General features: G+C 35.3%; 1 protein-coding gene across 1 annotated transcript in view; it reads left to right on the forward strand.

Moving 5' to 3' along the window:
* Window positions 1-15,340, forward strand: part of EIF3H (eukaryotic translation initiation factor 3 subunit H) — an 86,327-nt gene that overhangs the window by 15,631 nt on the left and 55,356 nt on the right. The window contains exon 2 of the mRNA XM_007188799.2: window positions 4,233-4,389. Within this exon, the coding sequence (XP_007188861.1) occupies window positions 4,233-4,389 (157 nt within the window). The remainder of the gene's footprint in view (window positions 1-4,232; window positions 4,390-15,340) is intronic.

Raw genomic sequence — 15,340 nt, forward strand, 5'->3', positions numbered from 1 at the left:
CTAAAAACAAAAATAGAAACCCAACCCCCCCCAAAAAAAAGCCCACAAAACCCCAAACCCAAAAAACCAGTATAGGAACCCCAACCCAGGTTAACTAACTCTGATTTTCAGGGATTGGGTTTCAGGCATCAGTATTTTAAAAATATTGATGGCTGTCATATGTAGCCAGGGTGAAGACCTCTCTTCATTTATTTAAAAAAGCTCCCCAGGTCATTTTGATACGCTAAGAACATTTGTGATGCTTATAAACAAAATATAATAGAGGGGTATGTTTTTGTTTTGGGGAGCTATGAAGCTTTCCATGTACCTTGCTTTCAAGAGTCAGGACAGGTAGCATGACATCAATAAACAGGATTAATTAAGAGTATATCAGCACTGTTTTATGGACAGAAGCATATGATTGGTTGGAGGGAGAGAAAAATGAAAGGCCAGTGAGCATGACTGAAACAGGACATGTGTGGTGGAACGTTCCCATCTTGTGGCTTGTGAGGATAGTGCTACTAAAGATAAAGAGCTGAATCGCATTCTTACAATCAGTGGCAGTTTCCTGTTCATGCTACTTCTTGTTGTCAGGGCACAAAAAATGTGACCACCAGTACCATTCCCTCAGTCTTTTTGCTGCAGGTCCCTGTAAATCCTTCACTGAACTTTTCTTACTCCATGCAGAAACCCTGCGTCTACAACTTAGTTACAGAGACTTCTTCCAGAGCTGTTGCCCCTGCATTCTGTTTCAGCCTTGTTATGAAAAACATATTTGGAGCCTAAAGTTACTCAGTTACTGTGAAGTAAGTAAGTAAACGTACTTTGGTGTCAGAAGTCAATCTCACTTTCCTGATTTAATAAATCTATGTCAGATTATCTGTTTCCTCCTCTGTAAAATGGGAAAATAATATTACTGACTTTGTAGAGTGATTGTGAGGATTAAATGAGTAATTGCATGTGAGGCACTTGGTGGAGTGCTTGACATAAGTGATTGATAAATGTTTACCATTCATTCCTTTAGCAAATATATTTTGAGTATTTTTTATGTGCTAGTACCTGTGTTGGGTGTTGAAGATGCGGTGAGTAAAAGCATCCCTTCATTTTTACGAGGACATTTAAGAGGGGAGGCCATGAGCAGTACATGGATTCTTACTTATAAATACCAATAATATGTGGAATATTTTTCTATGTACAGTAAGTTCTTGGTTATTTGGGTGGAATATCAGAAGCCTGTATGTCAGTAGGTTCCCTCTGCTCAGGAGTTTCCTTTTGACATCTAAATGAGCCTACTCTGAAGTTCGTAATGCAATTCCAGTACATTATTTTTTGAACTAAAGAATTGAGATTTTAATGTGTATATAGGAAATAGGAAGGCTATAAAATATCAAAGTGAAGAATGAGTTTGCTTAGTTTTGATAAAGTTTTTTTTTTCTGAATGTTTTATTTCATCAGATTTTATTAAATTGGCAAGATCATTTTAGTGATCACCAGGCCTTTTCTAAAGGCTTCTATTTTGGACAGCCATAATTGCTAGAGAGAATTCTTTTTTCATCTTTAAAATTGAAATACTCTTTCCTGAAACTGTCACCTGTGGTCCTTAGTTTGCCTTTCAAAGTAGGATGCATCCTCTAGTGCTTCACTATTTGCAAAGTGAAGCTCTTTGTGAGTGTCCCTAGCGTGGAGAGAGATCTGAATTCATTGAACTGGTTCTCATCACAGAGTTTTAAACTCTCTCTCTCTTATAATTAGCCCTTTTGGGGTATACTTATTCATGTTGATTGTGTTTAGCCGATGGTTAAACCGCTGTGCTTTTCCCGTTGCTCGGTTGAATACTGTTACTGGTAAATTTTCTCTTGATTGTCATAGAGAACTGGCTGTAACAGGTCAGCATGCTAGAAAGAGTGAGATAATCATTTCTTTTGCTTGGAGCGCTGTGCTTCTGTGGAGCTGTATGAATTGCGTTGATTCTTGGGGCAAGCATATCAGGCTGCTATGCTGTTTGGTTACATTGTTCCCAACCCCTTTACAGTTCACTTTGGTAAGAGTGAAGACGGTGTTTCAATATAAGATATTTTTAAACTATGCTAATTTGTTTTTAAACATAATTATTTTTTCTCACCTCTGTTTTCTTTATAAAAGGAAATAAGGTTATTTTGGCCTGGCTTTTTGTGAAACTATGCTGGGCCCTAGTCATCAATACTCCTTTTTGCACACACAGGAACCAGCTGTTAGGAATCAGTTCTAGGATTTGTGCAAAGATCTACGTTAAGTTCAGATACCTTCTAGCATCTCTCATTTACTTTGATTTCAACTGTGGTTCAGTGATCTCATTAATAGGGTTAAGTATCCAGGAAACTAGGTAAACTACACAAGTTGGTAGGTGTATTTGTGATAACTCTTTATCAGTTTTATTTATCCCTTCTTAGTCATTCATGTTTCTTCTGTTCTTTAAGTGTGTGAAATGATTGATCTTGGCAGAGTCAAGTTGAATAGGAATTAAACAGTTCTGTTTTCTTTTTATTGATAAAGTCAGTAATATTGATGATTTATTGAGCATTTATTAAATGGCAGACCCTGTGTGAAGTATTTACTGTACATTTTGTCATTTTTAATAGTGTCAATAACGCTATGAAGTAGCTCCATTTTGCAAGTCAGAAGTCTAAGACTTAGGAAGATTAAATAGCTTTCCCAAGGTCACAGCTAATAAGTGCTAGAGCTGTAAATCATTCCTATTCCTGCATGACCCCTTAAGCCCATTTTGTGCCTTTCAAGAAGTGGAGAGGTCTTTTATACAGGAATGTGTAAGGTTTGTACACTCTAGCCACTTCACAGCATTGAAGTAGTACACCAGCTAGTACTGCCAGTCCTACATTAAGCTCTTTTCCCTGCTGACAGCTTGCTGTTCTTAGGAGGTCTGGATCTTACACTGGTGTAAAGTCTTTTTGGGTCTGTTCATCACAGAGTCTTTGCTTCATATCTGTTCCTAACTCATGGTTTTAATTATTAAGTTACTGATATGAAAGTCATCTCCTTGTTAAAGTATGCACATGAGTTTTGGAGTTTGACTTGGTTTAAATCTTGGTTCTACCATTTCCTAGATGTGTGATCTTTAGTCATTTGCTCCTCTCTGCTTCAGTTTTCTTATTTGTAAAATGAGTATAATAATGCCTTTTCCCTAAGGTAGTTGTGAGAATTACGTGATTGATAATACATGTAAAATAATTAGAATACTGCCTGGCACATGATGTTCAGTAATTGTAACCTGTGTTACTAACTGGTTACCAATGATTTATTTCTGTCAATAATATACTTGTTTTAAATGAAACGCTAATCAGTAAGATACTCATTATCATTTTGTTGTTAGACTTATTTTTTCCCTCGGAGGACTTTCCGTTATATTTTAGACTGTATTGCCCTTTAGTCTTCAGGCCATGGGCTTGTACTGAATAATAGACTACTATTAATAAATACTATGTGCCAAGCACTATTCAAAGCCCATTAATGTATTACCAATCTCATGTTGTAGGAATTATTATTAATCATTACTGTTACTGTGAACTTTTAAATTAATTGCCTGTTCAATGATGTTACCTCTTTATCTTTATGGAAATATTAAAGGAGAGAGTAATAGTAAGAGCTGACTAATCCATTAGAGATTATTTGGTGTATCCTTCTGGTTGAGAAAAATTAGGTAGTGCTAGAGACTGGGTTCTCTTTGTGTTCTCTGTTACCAAGCAGATTCTTCTTAGATACATGTTCCCATTGTTGCTTCCTCTGATTAATTAGATGCTCTGTTCAGGAACCATCTTGAGGTGTTGAGAATTTGTCAGAGGGTTCTGCTTTTAGGTGTTCAGATAATTGAGGTCTTTATCTCTGTGTTTTAATGATACTTTTATCATCTGTGGCAGGAAATTATCTTACTATTAACAAAGGTTAACAGGATCACTTTGTAATGATCTCAGGTTGAGGTGATGTTGTTTGATTTGACTGAAGGAACTCTTGGATGCCAGACCTTTAGGGACCCTTGACTTGAAGGTTGTGATTGCTATACATGGACATCTTTGACATGTCTTCAAATTCCAAGAGTTTCAGATGTACATTTAGACTATGTAAGACTCTATTATTTATGTAAGGGTAAAGGAAATGATTTGTAAGGAATTTGGTTAGGCAAGTTTTATTTTTTCTTTGAAATAAAGGAAGTGTAGACTATAAGATGGTATTTAAGCTTCTTTCTGTTTTTTTTCTTTTAGGTGGTATTAAAGATTATCAAACATTACCAAGAAGAAGGACAGGGAACTGAGGTGGTTCAAGGAGTGCTTTTGGGCCTTGTTGTAGAAGATCGGCTTGAAATTACCAACTGCTTTCCTTTCCCCCAGCACACTGAAGATGATGCTGACTTTGATGAAGGTAAGGGTTCTCGTCTTACTGTGTCTTTGCAGTGCGCACAAATGGTTATTAATCCAATGTTCACCATAACCTTGGATAATCTGTTATTGGGAGTCTATCAGGGTAGCCTAGTTCTGAGTTTCTTGAAAAAAAAAATTATACAAATTCTCTGAAATGAAGATTTATTATCAAAAACTTCACTAGTTTGGCCTTTACTTATTTGGAATTTGTGATTCTGATAATTTGGATAGGAGCTGTGCTGGTGTTAACTTTCCCATTATGAAATCAGCTTGCCAAATACATTGTGAAGGACAGGGATTGTCACTGTGTCCAACACCCATTTCCTGCTATAGTATTTGGCTTACTGTTTAAGAAAAGATGAGTTGAGCTATCTACTTCAGAAAGACGGCACTCCTTAAGCATTTCAGGAGCATTTTATTTTTGTGCTACAGGTATAATTGCTTTGTTAGCAAAGGCTAATAGTAGTTAAAAGCTCACCCCAAACGCCAAGGTCAGCATCCTAAAGGATTTAAAAAAAAATGTAGTTGAGAATAATTTCGCACTTGTCTGAACTCTCAGAACTCATTTTGTACATACCTTTTTTTTTTAATGGCAGTTAAGACAAATAACATTTATCAGCTTAATTATTTTTAAGTGTACAATAGTGTTAACTTTATGCCACTTGTTGTGCAGCAGATCTCTAGAACTTCCATTTTGCAAAAACTTAAACTCCATATCCATTGACCACTCCTCCCCTTTTTGCCCTTCCCGAACCCCTAGCAGCCACCATTCTACTTTCTGTTTCTAAGAGGTTGACTGCTTTAGATACCACTTATAAGTGGAATCGTGCAGTATTTGTCTTTTTGTGACTGGCTTATTTCACTTAGCTTAAGGTCCTTAAAGCTCATTCATGTTGTAGCATATGGCAGGATTTCCTTCATTTTTAAGGCTGAATAATACTCCCTTGTATGTATATACTATACTTTCTTTTTCCATTCATTCATTGATGGATATTTAGATGGTTTTTACCTCTTGGCTACTGTGAATAATGCTGCAAATGTCTCTTCAAGATCTTATTTTCAGTTCTCTTGGATATATAATCTTGTCAGAAGTGGGATTTGCTGGATCGTGTGATAATTCTGTATGTAATTTTTTTTGTAGAACTTTCATAGTGTTTTCCACAGTGACTACACCAGTTGACATTCTCACCAACAGTGCGTGAGGGGTCCTTTTTCTCGATCTTCTTGCTAACACTTGTTATTTGTTGTCTTATTGATGATAGCCATTCCGACAGGTGTGAGGCGATCTTTCATTGTGGTTTTGATTTACATTTCCTTGATATTAGTGATGTTGAGCATCTCTTCATATGCAAGTTGGCCATTTTTATGTTTTCTTTAGAAGGAGAAATATCTATTCAAGTCCTTTGCTAATGTTTTAGGATTTCTTTTGTTGCTGTTGCTCAGCCGAAGGAGTTCTTTATATATTCTGGATATTAACTCCTTCTCGTATATATGGTTTGTAGATGTTTTGTTCCTTTCACTCTTTTGTTTCCTTTGTTGCGCAGAAGCTTTAATATAATTTGACTTATCTATTTTTGGTTTTGTTGCCTTTGCTTTTGGTGTAACATCCAAGAAACCATTGCCAAGACCAATGTTATGAAGGTTCTTCCCTGTATTTTCTTCTAGGAGTTTTATGCCAGTGCCGTACTCTTTTGATTATTGTTGCTTTGTAATATGTTTTGGAATCAAGAAGTGTGAGGTCTCCAGCTTTACTTTTCTTTCTCAAGATTATTTTGGCTATTTAGGGTCCTTTGGGATTCCATACGAATTTTAGATGGTTTTTTCCTATTTCTGCAAAAAAAAAAATGCCATTGGGATTTTGATAGGGATTGCATTGAGTCTGTAGATCACATTGGGTAGTATGGACATTTTAACAATATTAAATCTTCTAGTCCATGAATACAGGCTGGATGTCTTTCCATTTATGTGTGTCGTCTTTACTTTCTTTCAGCAGTGTTTTGTAGTTTTCAGTGTACAAGTGTTGTGCCGCATTGGTTGAGTTTGTTCCTAAGTATTTCATTCTTTTTGGTGCTATTGTAAATGTGATTGTCTTTTAAGTTTCTTTTTATCATTCATTTTCTATATAACTTTTAATTGATCAACTTTAACTTAGATAAAATGTTATCTCATTTGACTTCACATCCTTATAGTACCTTGAACATTTAATAACACAAAGTATATTCTTACTGAGGTTAATACCTTGATATTTCAGTTTGGTCTGCACATCTTTTTTGCGTTAAGATAATACTTCTAGAAACTAACCAAGGCTGTTTTATTTTAGGCACTTAAGTATTTGCATTATTAAAAAGTTTTCGTGCGATATGCATTTTATTTTGTTTTATTTTAAGCCAGTCAGGGTCTCCTTGTTTCATTTGAACTACTGTAATATTAATATTAAATGTGTGTAATACTCACATAGGATTATGGTTGGGATTTCTCTTCAGTCCGTTTTGGCAGTATTAAGTTACCTCTATTCACATATTCACCAGCCTATCTGGAGATACTTAATTATAATTCAGTAATAACTATTTTAGATCTGGAAGACAAGGGAGAAGACCAGGGATTGTTAGCACAATTTCTTTGATTTACAAGTTAGGAGCCTGAGAGGTTCATTTGAAGTGACTTACTCAGTTTCCTTGTTAGTGGCACAGTTGGGAGCAGAATCCATTCCTGAACAGTTTGCGTTGTCACGTGGCTTTCTCGGGTAATTAATTTTGTTTTATAAAATTCTCAATTTAGAATATGAGCAAGAAATAGCTGTTCAGTGCAAATATGGTAGATGAACAAAGCAAAATATCTGACTAATTTTAGATCTTGATCATTGGAAGCTAACTTTTTTTTCCTGCTTTTTAAAAAAAATTTTTTTTATTATTAGTCATCCATTTTATACATATCAGTGTATACATGTCAATCCCAATCGCCCAATTCATCACAGCACCACCCCCCCCCCCCCCCCGCCGCTTTCCCCCCTTGGTGTCCATATGTTTGTTCTCTACATCTGTGTCTCAATTTCTGCCCTGCAAACCGGTTCATCTATACCATTTTTCTAGGTTCCACATATATGCGTTAATATACAATATTTGTTTTTCTCTTTCTGACTTAGTTTACTCTGTTTGATAGTCTCTAGATCCATCCACATCTCTACAAATGACGCAATTTCGTTCCTTTTTATGGCTGAGTAATATTCCATTGTGTATATGTACCACATCTTCTTTATCCATTCGTCTGTCGATGGGCATTTTGGTTGCTTCCATGACCTGGCTATTGTAAATAGTGCTGCAATGAACATTGGGGTGCATGTGTCTTTTGGGATTATGGTTTTCTCTGGGTATATGCCCAGTAGTGGGATTGCTGGGTCATATGGTAATTCTATTTTTAGTTTTTTAAGGAACCTCCATACTGTTCTCCATGGAAGCTGACTTCTTTTATGGACTTGAGATAATTGGCCTTTGTACCTTTTCATTAACATGTGCTTTAAGAAGCTCATTAAAAAATGGTCTAATAACACCAAGATTAGAACAGACTTCAATTTAATGTTAAATAATAAAAAAAAATTACAGGGCATTGTTTGCTGTATATTATATGTGCATTTCCTATAATCATTTACTCTACATAGTTGAAGGTTTTATCAGTCCCATTTTCCAGATTAGGAAACTGAGGCCAACTTGTCCAGAATCATTTAACTGGCAATTGGTAGAATAGGGATTGAGATCTTTGGGTTCCTGGTCCCAAATCCCATGATTTTCCCACTAAAATGGTGTTGATTTTAGAAATTTAATGAAGTAGAAGCCAGTGATTAAAGGGTGTTGAGTGCAGAGCATCATTATTCTATATCATAAATTTGTTTTTGGGAAAAACAACTGAATTTGAATTAGATTTTCTTGGTTTGCCTTTGGAAGCTAGTAGGTTTTGCCATTTTTCTTATGTATGTGAATAATCTAAGACAATGCTCTGTATTTCTTCATAGCCTCCTGTAGTAGTCTTAAATTTTAGGTTCTCTCACTTAATCCATTTATTTAAGTTTTTTCGATGTGAACCATTTTTTAAAGTCTTTATTGAATTTGTTACAATACTGCTTCTGTTCTATGTTTCGGTTTTTTGGTGGAGAGGCATTTGGGATCTTAGCTCCCCGACCAGGGATTGAACCCGCACCCCCTGTATTGGAAGGCGAAGTCTTAACCTCTGGACCGCCAGGGAAGTCCCCATTTATTTATCTTAATGGGCATTGGTATGCAGTCACCATTAGATGTTTATCAAACCTTGATAAAAGCTAAATTTTCCCATTATAGTCCTGCATGTTGATTATTTTAAATCATGCTAAAGTAAAGGCCTGTTGTTTTGCTTACTGCTATTCTGGTATTATATGCTTGCTAAAACTAGTATTTATTCAGGGAAGGATCTTTTCCCCTGCTTTTCACCCTATGGAAGTAAAATACTCACCGAACATTTAATAAGTTTAGTGATTATGTATTTCGAGTTGTGTTAGGTTGGTTTTTTTTGGTTTGTGTGTTTTTGTGCCTCGTGTAAAGTTGAGATTTCTAATCTGTGGTCCAAAAGAGAGATGTTTTAAATTAGGGCCTGGCAAATTTTGATCTGTGGGCCTGCTTTTGCATATAAAGTTTTATTGAAACACTCTCATGCCCATTCACTTATGTATTTTCTGTGGCTGTGTTCCTGCTACAGTGGCTTAGTTGAGTAGTTGTGACAGAGACCATATGGGCACTGAGCCTGAATTTTTTTTTTTTTTTTTACTGTCTGGTTCTTTAAGAAAGTTTGACTACTTCTTTTTTATATATAACTTTTTCTTGTTATTTTCCTGCTCTCAAACGTTAAAGATAGCTCCTTTTTTCCATCATAAATTGATGGCTTTTTGTTTGTTACTTATTTCTTCTAGATGTTGCCCTTGACATTGACTCTCATCCAGAATGTATTATGGGCACTGTAATGAAAATGCTGGTATTATCAGGTGTTTGTTTCTCTGGTGCACCTGGAAGGTATCAGAATGGTATTCACTTTAATTTTAATGCATTTTTCTTTTCAAAAAAATCCCACATATTATTGATATTTGTGGGAACTGTCTGTGGATAACAGGGAAGAAAGGATTTCAATTAATGGTTGTAGACTTGTGACCAGGTATTGTGGAAAGGTAGTGGTATGAGGCCTGAAAACCCGGGTGGAAATTTCAGCTCTATCCTTAGGATCTGTGTGATGCCGAATAATTCACTTCTGAACCTGTTTTTATCTGACTCGCTAATGTTTTTCATCAAGCACGTATTAATTGCTTATATTACTGAACATTGGGAACATAGCTGAAGGATAATTTCCTTATGAGATTAACTTTCTGAGTAGTGCTACCATGGATGATGTTACAATAAGCTGATACAGAAAACAAGAAACAGTTGTGGCATGAAGTTTCTCTTGTTTCTTTCCATGAATTCACATTTTTTTTTTTGCATATGTGATAACTTCTCCTTTGAGTGGTTTAAATCTCGATAAACTTTTATGTTACAGAATTTACTTTCTAGAGAGATAATATGCTCATATTAGAGAATATATGATATTTAAAAAATTAAGTAGAAAAACTCATATTAAAATTCCCATTAGGGGGCACTATTATCAAGCTTAGGAGAACTGGAGACTAATTTGTTTTCTCAGACATGCAACCCGAGGCTTGCTGAAAGGGAAAAATATTTTCATCCGATAAGATTCAGATACTGTTTTATACAACTGAATTCCTTAAATATGTTATAAAGTGCAGTGAATTAAACACAGATCCAATAACTCACTGTCTTGTTTTTCAGCAGACTAAATCAATATAATATTGTAGGTGATACAAGAAGCTTACTTTATTCTGCATCAGAGCCAAATCCATAATTTTCATATTTGGAATAGACAATTTTTTAAATTTTGCTCCTTTAAGTCAGTCACAAAGGATGATCCTTGGCCTTCAAATAAGTTTCTTTCAGAAATGAAGCATGAAGACTGTATTGTGCTACTAAAATGCAGTTAGGGGAATGAAGTGATGCCTAACTGAGACAGTATTGACGTGTGCAGCATGTGTAATTACTGAAGTAATTCCACACAGTGAAGTGATATGTACACACACATAGCTCTTAACCTCTCTGTTTATTTTCAGGTACTTGAAAATTATTTTCTTAAACTCAAGTTTAGTGTTAGAGCAGGAAACACTACTAAAGACTGTGTTATACGCTATCATTTTATCATTAAGCTACCAACAGAAGAGCAGTAAGTAGTATCGTCTTAAACAGACTCTTCAAAGGCTAAGATAAGAATTGGCAAAAATGTAATTAAAATAAATGTAATCACAGTAATTTTTCATGGCATAGGTGTTATTTTTCTGTCACTGGGTTCGGAGAGAGTGGGTTTGTATAGTCATATTACTTGCAATACTTTCTGCATAGGTAAGCTATATTTTACACTGGAGAAAGTCTCTGCTTAATTACTTGCTTCCTGAAGTCTCGCCTTCCTTCTCCTTAGTTTGCTTGCAGCCCACACCGAGTCCAAAACTGCTTTAACCCTAGCTGATGATCACTATTTCGGCTTTGTATTGCTTTTGAGTTCAGGGAAGGGTTGAGTCAGAATGGAGAAAGCTTTTCATGTTTTTTCAGACAGATGGGGACATTTTGTAAAAAGACATGATGTTTACTTATTATTTTGTATTATCTTCCATCTGTATGAACAGTCATTGATCACTGTGGTCTGTTCGACAGATTTCGTTTTTTTTAAAATCCTGTTTTAATTGCTTTTCCCCCCCCAAAGAGCTTTTCTTGGTGGAAATATTGGAAATATTATATATAGATAGTTTTGAAGTGTGTTTTGAAACTTACTGGAGAAGTAGGAGCATGTATACTTTGTGACCTCAGATCATCAAGTGGAGGTATGATAATGTTTCAGATATCAGAAAAAAAATTCCTTTTCAGCTTTTATCCAGCAAATTGCATTGAGTAGGTGGTGAAAAAAAATTACATTGAGTGGGTGGTGAAAAAGATACAGATATGAAATCCTAGTTACTGCTTTGAAAGATTTTAAGTGGGAGAGACAAGTGTGTAAATAAGGAATTGTGAAACAGAATTAATCTAAGTCTAATGTGAGGAAGGGAAAAAATGATGGCAACACTCAGATATGAGCTACTAATTCCTTTTGGAGGATGACGTCACAGGGGAGGTAAAGTTTGAGTTTGTAGGTGGTTATTAGTTGCATTTTAAGTAATTTTTAAGGCAGTTATGTCTTGTGAGTTTGTTCCAATTATTCACATTTCTGGGCCCTCATAAATAACACAAGCATCTCTAGAATTTAATATATATTCATTTTGGCATATTTCTTGTTCAGAGCCAATTATGTGCCTTGATAATATTTTTCAGATTTTGTTGCTGATTTTATATTAGGTGGAGAAGTTGTTTTTGACATCTAGGCTGTTTCGATACGTAAAAAGATGCGTGACAATAATAATTGAGTGCCTTGTTTATAGAAACTCAGGACCCATGCTGCAGTTAGCTCTATTTAAAATATTTAATAAATATTGAAATAGGATACTTAATAAATTTTAAATATTTATTAACCTATTTCATACATGTTTCATTTTAAATGAGACATTGTATAGTCAGGTAACTAGAGAGAATCTGTGCACTGAATTATGGCACAGTTCTCCAGGGTACTGATGTCTTTGTTGGTTTTCATGGTGGTATTTTGAAAATGTTAAACCATTCACATTGAGTGAGTTATCACTGAATATTCAGGGTAATGAACTTTAACTTATTGCTTAAATTATTTTGCTCACTCAGAAAGCTATAGTTTGAGATTTGAAACTAACTTAAAAACCTTAACCTTACTTTATATGTTTAGTTTTTGGCTTATTAGGGTGATTAGAATATGAGAAGTAGAATCCAGATATAAAGCATCAGTCCTGATTATTTTTATGCCTTTTTTGTTCTCTCAGTTTGGGCGTCTCAAGATTTTAAATACAAGAGTAGGAACAAAGTCTGACTTCATTTTAAAAGCTTGAAAAATATTTTTGTGTTCATTGCATGTTTTAAAATTTAGGGTTTTTTCCCCCCTTTTAAATGAGAAACTCCTGTGCATGGAAGGATATACTATTGAAAATGTGGTCAAGGTAAAAGATTTTTCTGCTTTAAGAAATTAAAGTGCTTTACACCACTGTACCCTCCCTTGGTCCCTAAAGCGTAAGTGCTATGGTTTGGAAAGAAGCCAAGTAAAACCTGCTCAAATTTTGTCCAGACTTAAAGTAATACTTTAAGATTTGAAAATTACAGGTGGATACAATACTTAAATAGTATTTAAAATTCCTAAGTTTCCCAGGTCTAAAAATGTAATCCTTAAATTACTATTCCCAGTGGTTTAAATTTTAATTAAATAAAAATTGCCTTACTTTTGAACCACAGCGACATTAGGTATAGATATTTGAATTTATTACTAAAGTTTAAGGTAATAACCATTAGAAATGAACTGTTTTGGCACTAATTAAAATGTCAGAAAGCCACAGCTACAGTGTGTAATCAAAGATCCTTGCTATTTCTGTTTTTCCAAAAATGGTCCTAACCATCACAGTTCAAGCTAGCTTCCTGTCTTGCCCTGGAGAAATGCTACCTGGCTTCACCCCCCCCAATTAAATACATTACCTGATCTGCAAGTTTTATAGATTGATAGATTACTTACAGTTAGATTTGACGTTTTGGTGCTAATACTGAGTTTTGCAAACTGCCCTTTAATATAGAGTGATATCTTAGTCATGCCAGTGAAGCGTTCTGTTTGTTTTGTTTTCATCTCTCTAGGTGAAATTTTCATAGCTCTTGAAACTTTTATCTGTTTGAGGTTACTCTTCAAGGCTTACCTATTATCAGTTTCAGACAGGTGTTTTCATACTTTTATCCCTTTTCAACATGAGGATTATTTGCTGCCTTTTTTTAAAATTGGTAATTTTTACTCAGTACATTTTGGATGCTTTCTGATACATTTGAGAACAAAGACAATATTTATTTTGACTTAAGTAACAATATAACGGCATAGGTTTATAATGCAACCCTACATCTCCCCCCTTCTTCACCCCGTACATTGTTTTCTCTAATATGTAACCTACAGACATTTTAATATACAGACAGCCTTTCTTCCCTCCTTGATCGGTGAGAGGATCACAAAATTACTCCAGTGGTCTTTGCAGAAATGTATCTGTCTTGTTGCTGTTTTGTAGAATTGGATAGGTGAGGACCTTGTGGACATGGTTTTTGGCGGCAGGCTACTAGTCCCACAAGCAGCAACAGTGGTTGTTAAGAGTCAGGCAGCAGAGTCCTAGTTAGGGAGCTTTGGACTTGGGGCACGTGTCAGCAACCCCAGCAGGCAGCAAAGGCAGCAGTCGCTCCACAAATAACAGCTGTCCTCACGCTACTGTAGCTTCCAGGCTCCTCTGTTCTCGCTTTACCTTCTCCTTTTCTTTTCTTTCTTTATTCCTTTGTTATTCATTCATCAAGTCAGTATTTCAGTGGGAACTTTGTGCCAGGCATTTCCACTGGCCATTTTGTGCCTGTATCTGCTAAGGATATTTTCTAAAGTGTTCGTTGAAGAACTTAGCTGTTCTGAGCAATGTGTTTGACTTGAAGCATGGGGAGATTTGTTAGCACATTACGTTAGTGAAACCAGATTATTGTTTAAAGTGAAGATTATGTTGCTATTCAGGTGCAAGTGTCTAGAAAAATTTTTGTGTAGTTGGAGAATGACTTGGGTTTATAAACATGTGTCTGCAAGCCTACACATCTCCAAGTTTGCGATTCAGAGTGATTCCATTATTTCGTAACTTAATTTGGTTCCTAAAGATTTGTAAACTCATCATGTTTTTCATTTTCATATTAGAAATATTTTATTTTTATTTTTGATCTCACTTGGTGGGGACTCCCGAACCTTTAGATGAAAATTTCTCTGTCAGTAATTTAATCTGTAATCAAATGTACTCAGTTTTAAAAGTCTATTAGCAAGACTTTTTTGGTGAGGTGAATTATTTCTTCTTAATTTTGAAATTTCTTGTTTTCCTCTTCATAACACTCTTATCACCACTCCTACCTTGAAAACACAGATAAAACAAAACATTAAAAAGATTCATTACTAGAAGAGAGTGAAGGGTTGTATGAAGAGTGGTGATATAACACCTTTATGGGTATTAGCCATTTTCCCTGGTGAATGAATGAGGAATGGGATGGTATAGACATACTGTGAAATGTTAAAATCACGGTAAGCATGTCTGGGTTACTTCCCTGCTCCTTTAGGAGATGTTTTACATGATGAACCGTGAGAATGATGTTTTGCTATAATCCAGATTTGTATTTCGTTCTTGTCTCCTCATCCTATGGGCAGCCTGATAAAAAAATAAGTAGTAGCCAATTCCATATATATGGAAATGGTGTGTGTACACATTTACCATTATAGCTGTTAGTTGAGAAAAAATTTTAAATCATTTTTATATAGCTCTTGCAAACTTTCTGAAAGGCATAAAAGGAAGGGAATTTAAATTGAGTTCTGGTAAAGTTCTGGTTTATTACTGATTGTAATCATTTGTCTCTAGCCTCAATTTTCACATTTGCAGAGTGGATCACAGTAGGAACTTTTGTGATTCTTTTTGCACGTGGGAAACTGAAGCCCAAAGAGGCCCAAGTTTAAAATGAGTGGCTAATCCAGAACTAGAAATTCCAACGTGCCCATCTAATATGTAATTCACCACAATTTAGGAGGGTTGTCAGTAATGCCAGTATTTTGTTGAAAGCACTGTGAGTGATATAGATGCGTGCAATTGTGACTTGTAGGCATGATGTATTTACTTAAAAGTGACTTCTTGTTGTTATCATTTACTGTCAGCACAGCTGGAATCAAATGTTTGTTCAATTAAACAC

Source organism: Balaenoptera acutorostrata, chromosome 17, assembly GCF_949987535.1.
Source record: "Balaenoptera acutorostrata chromosome 17, mBalAcu1.1, whole genome shotgun sequence".
NCBI classification, from domain to species: Eukaryota; Metazoa; Chordata; class Mammalia; order Artiodactyla; family Balaenopteridae; genus Balaenoptera; species Balaenoptera acutorostrata.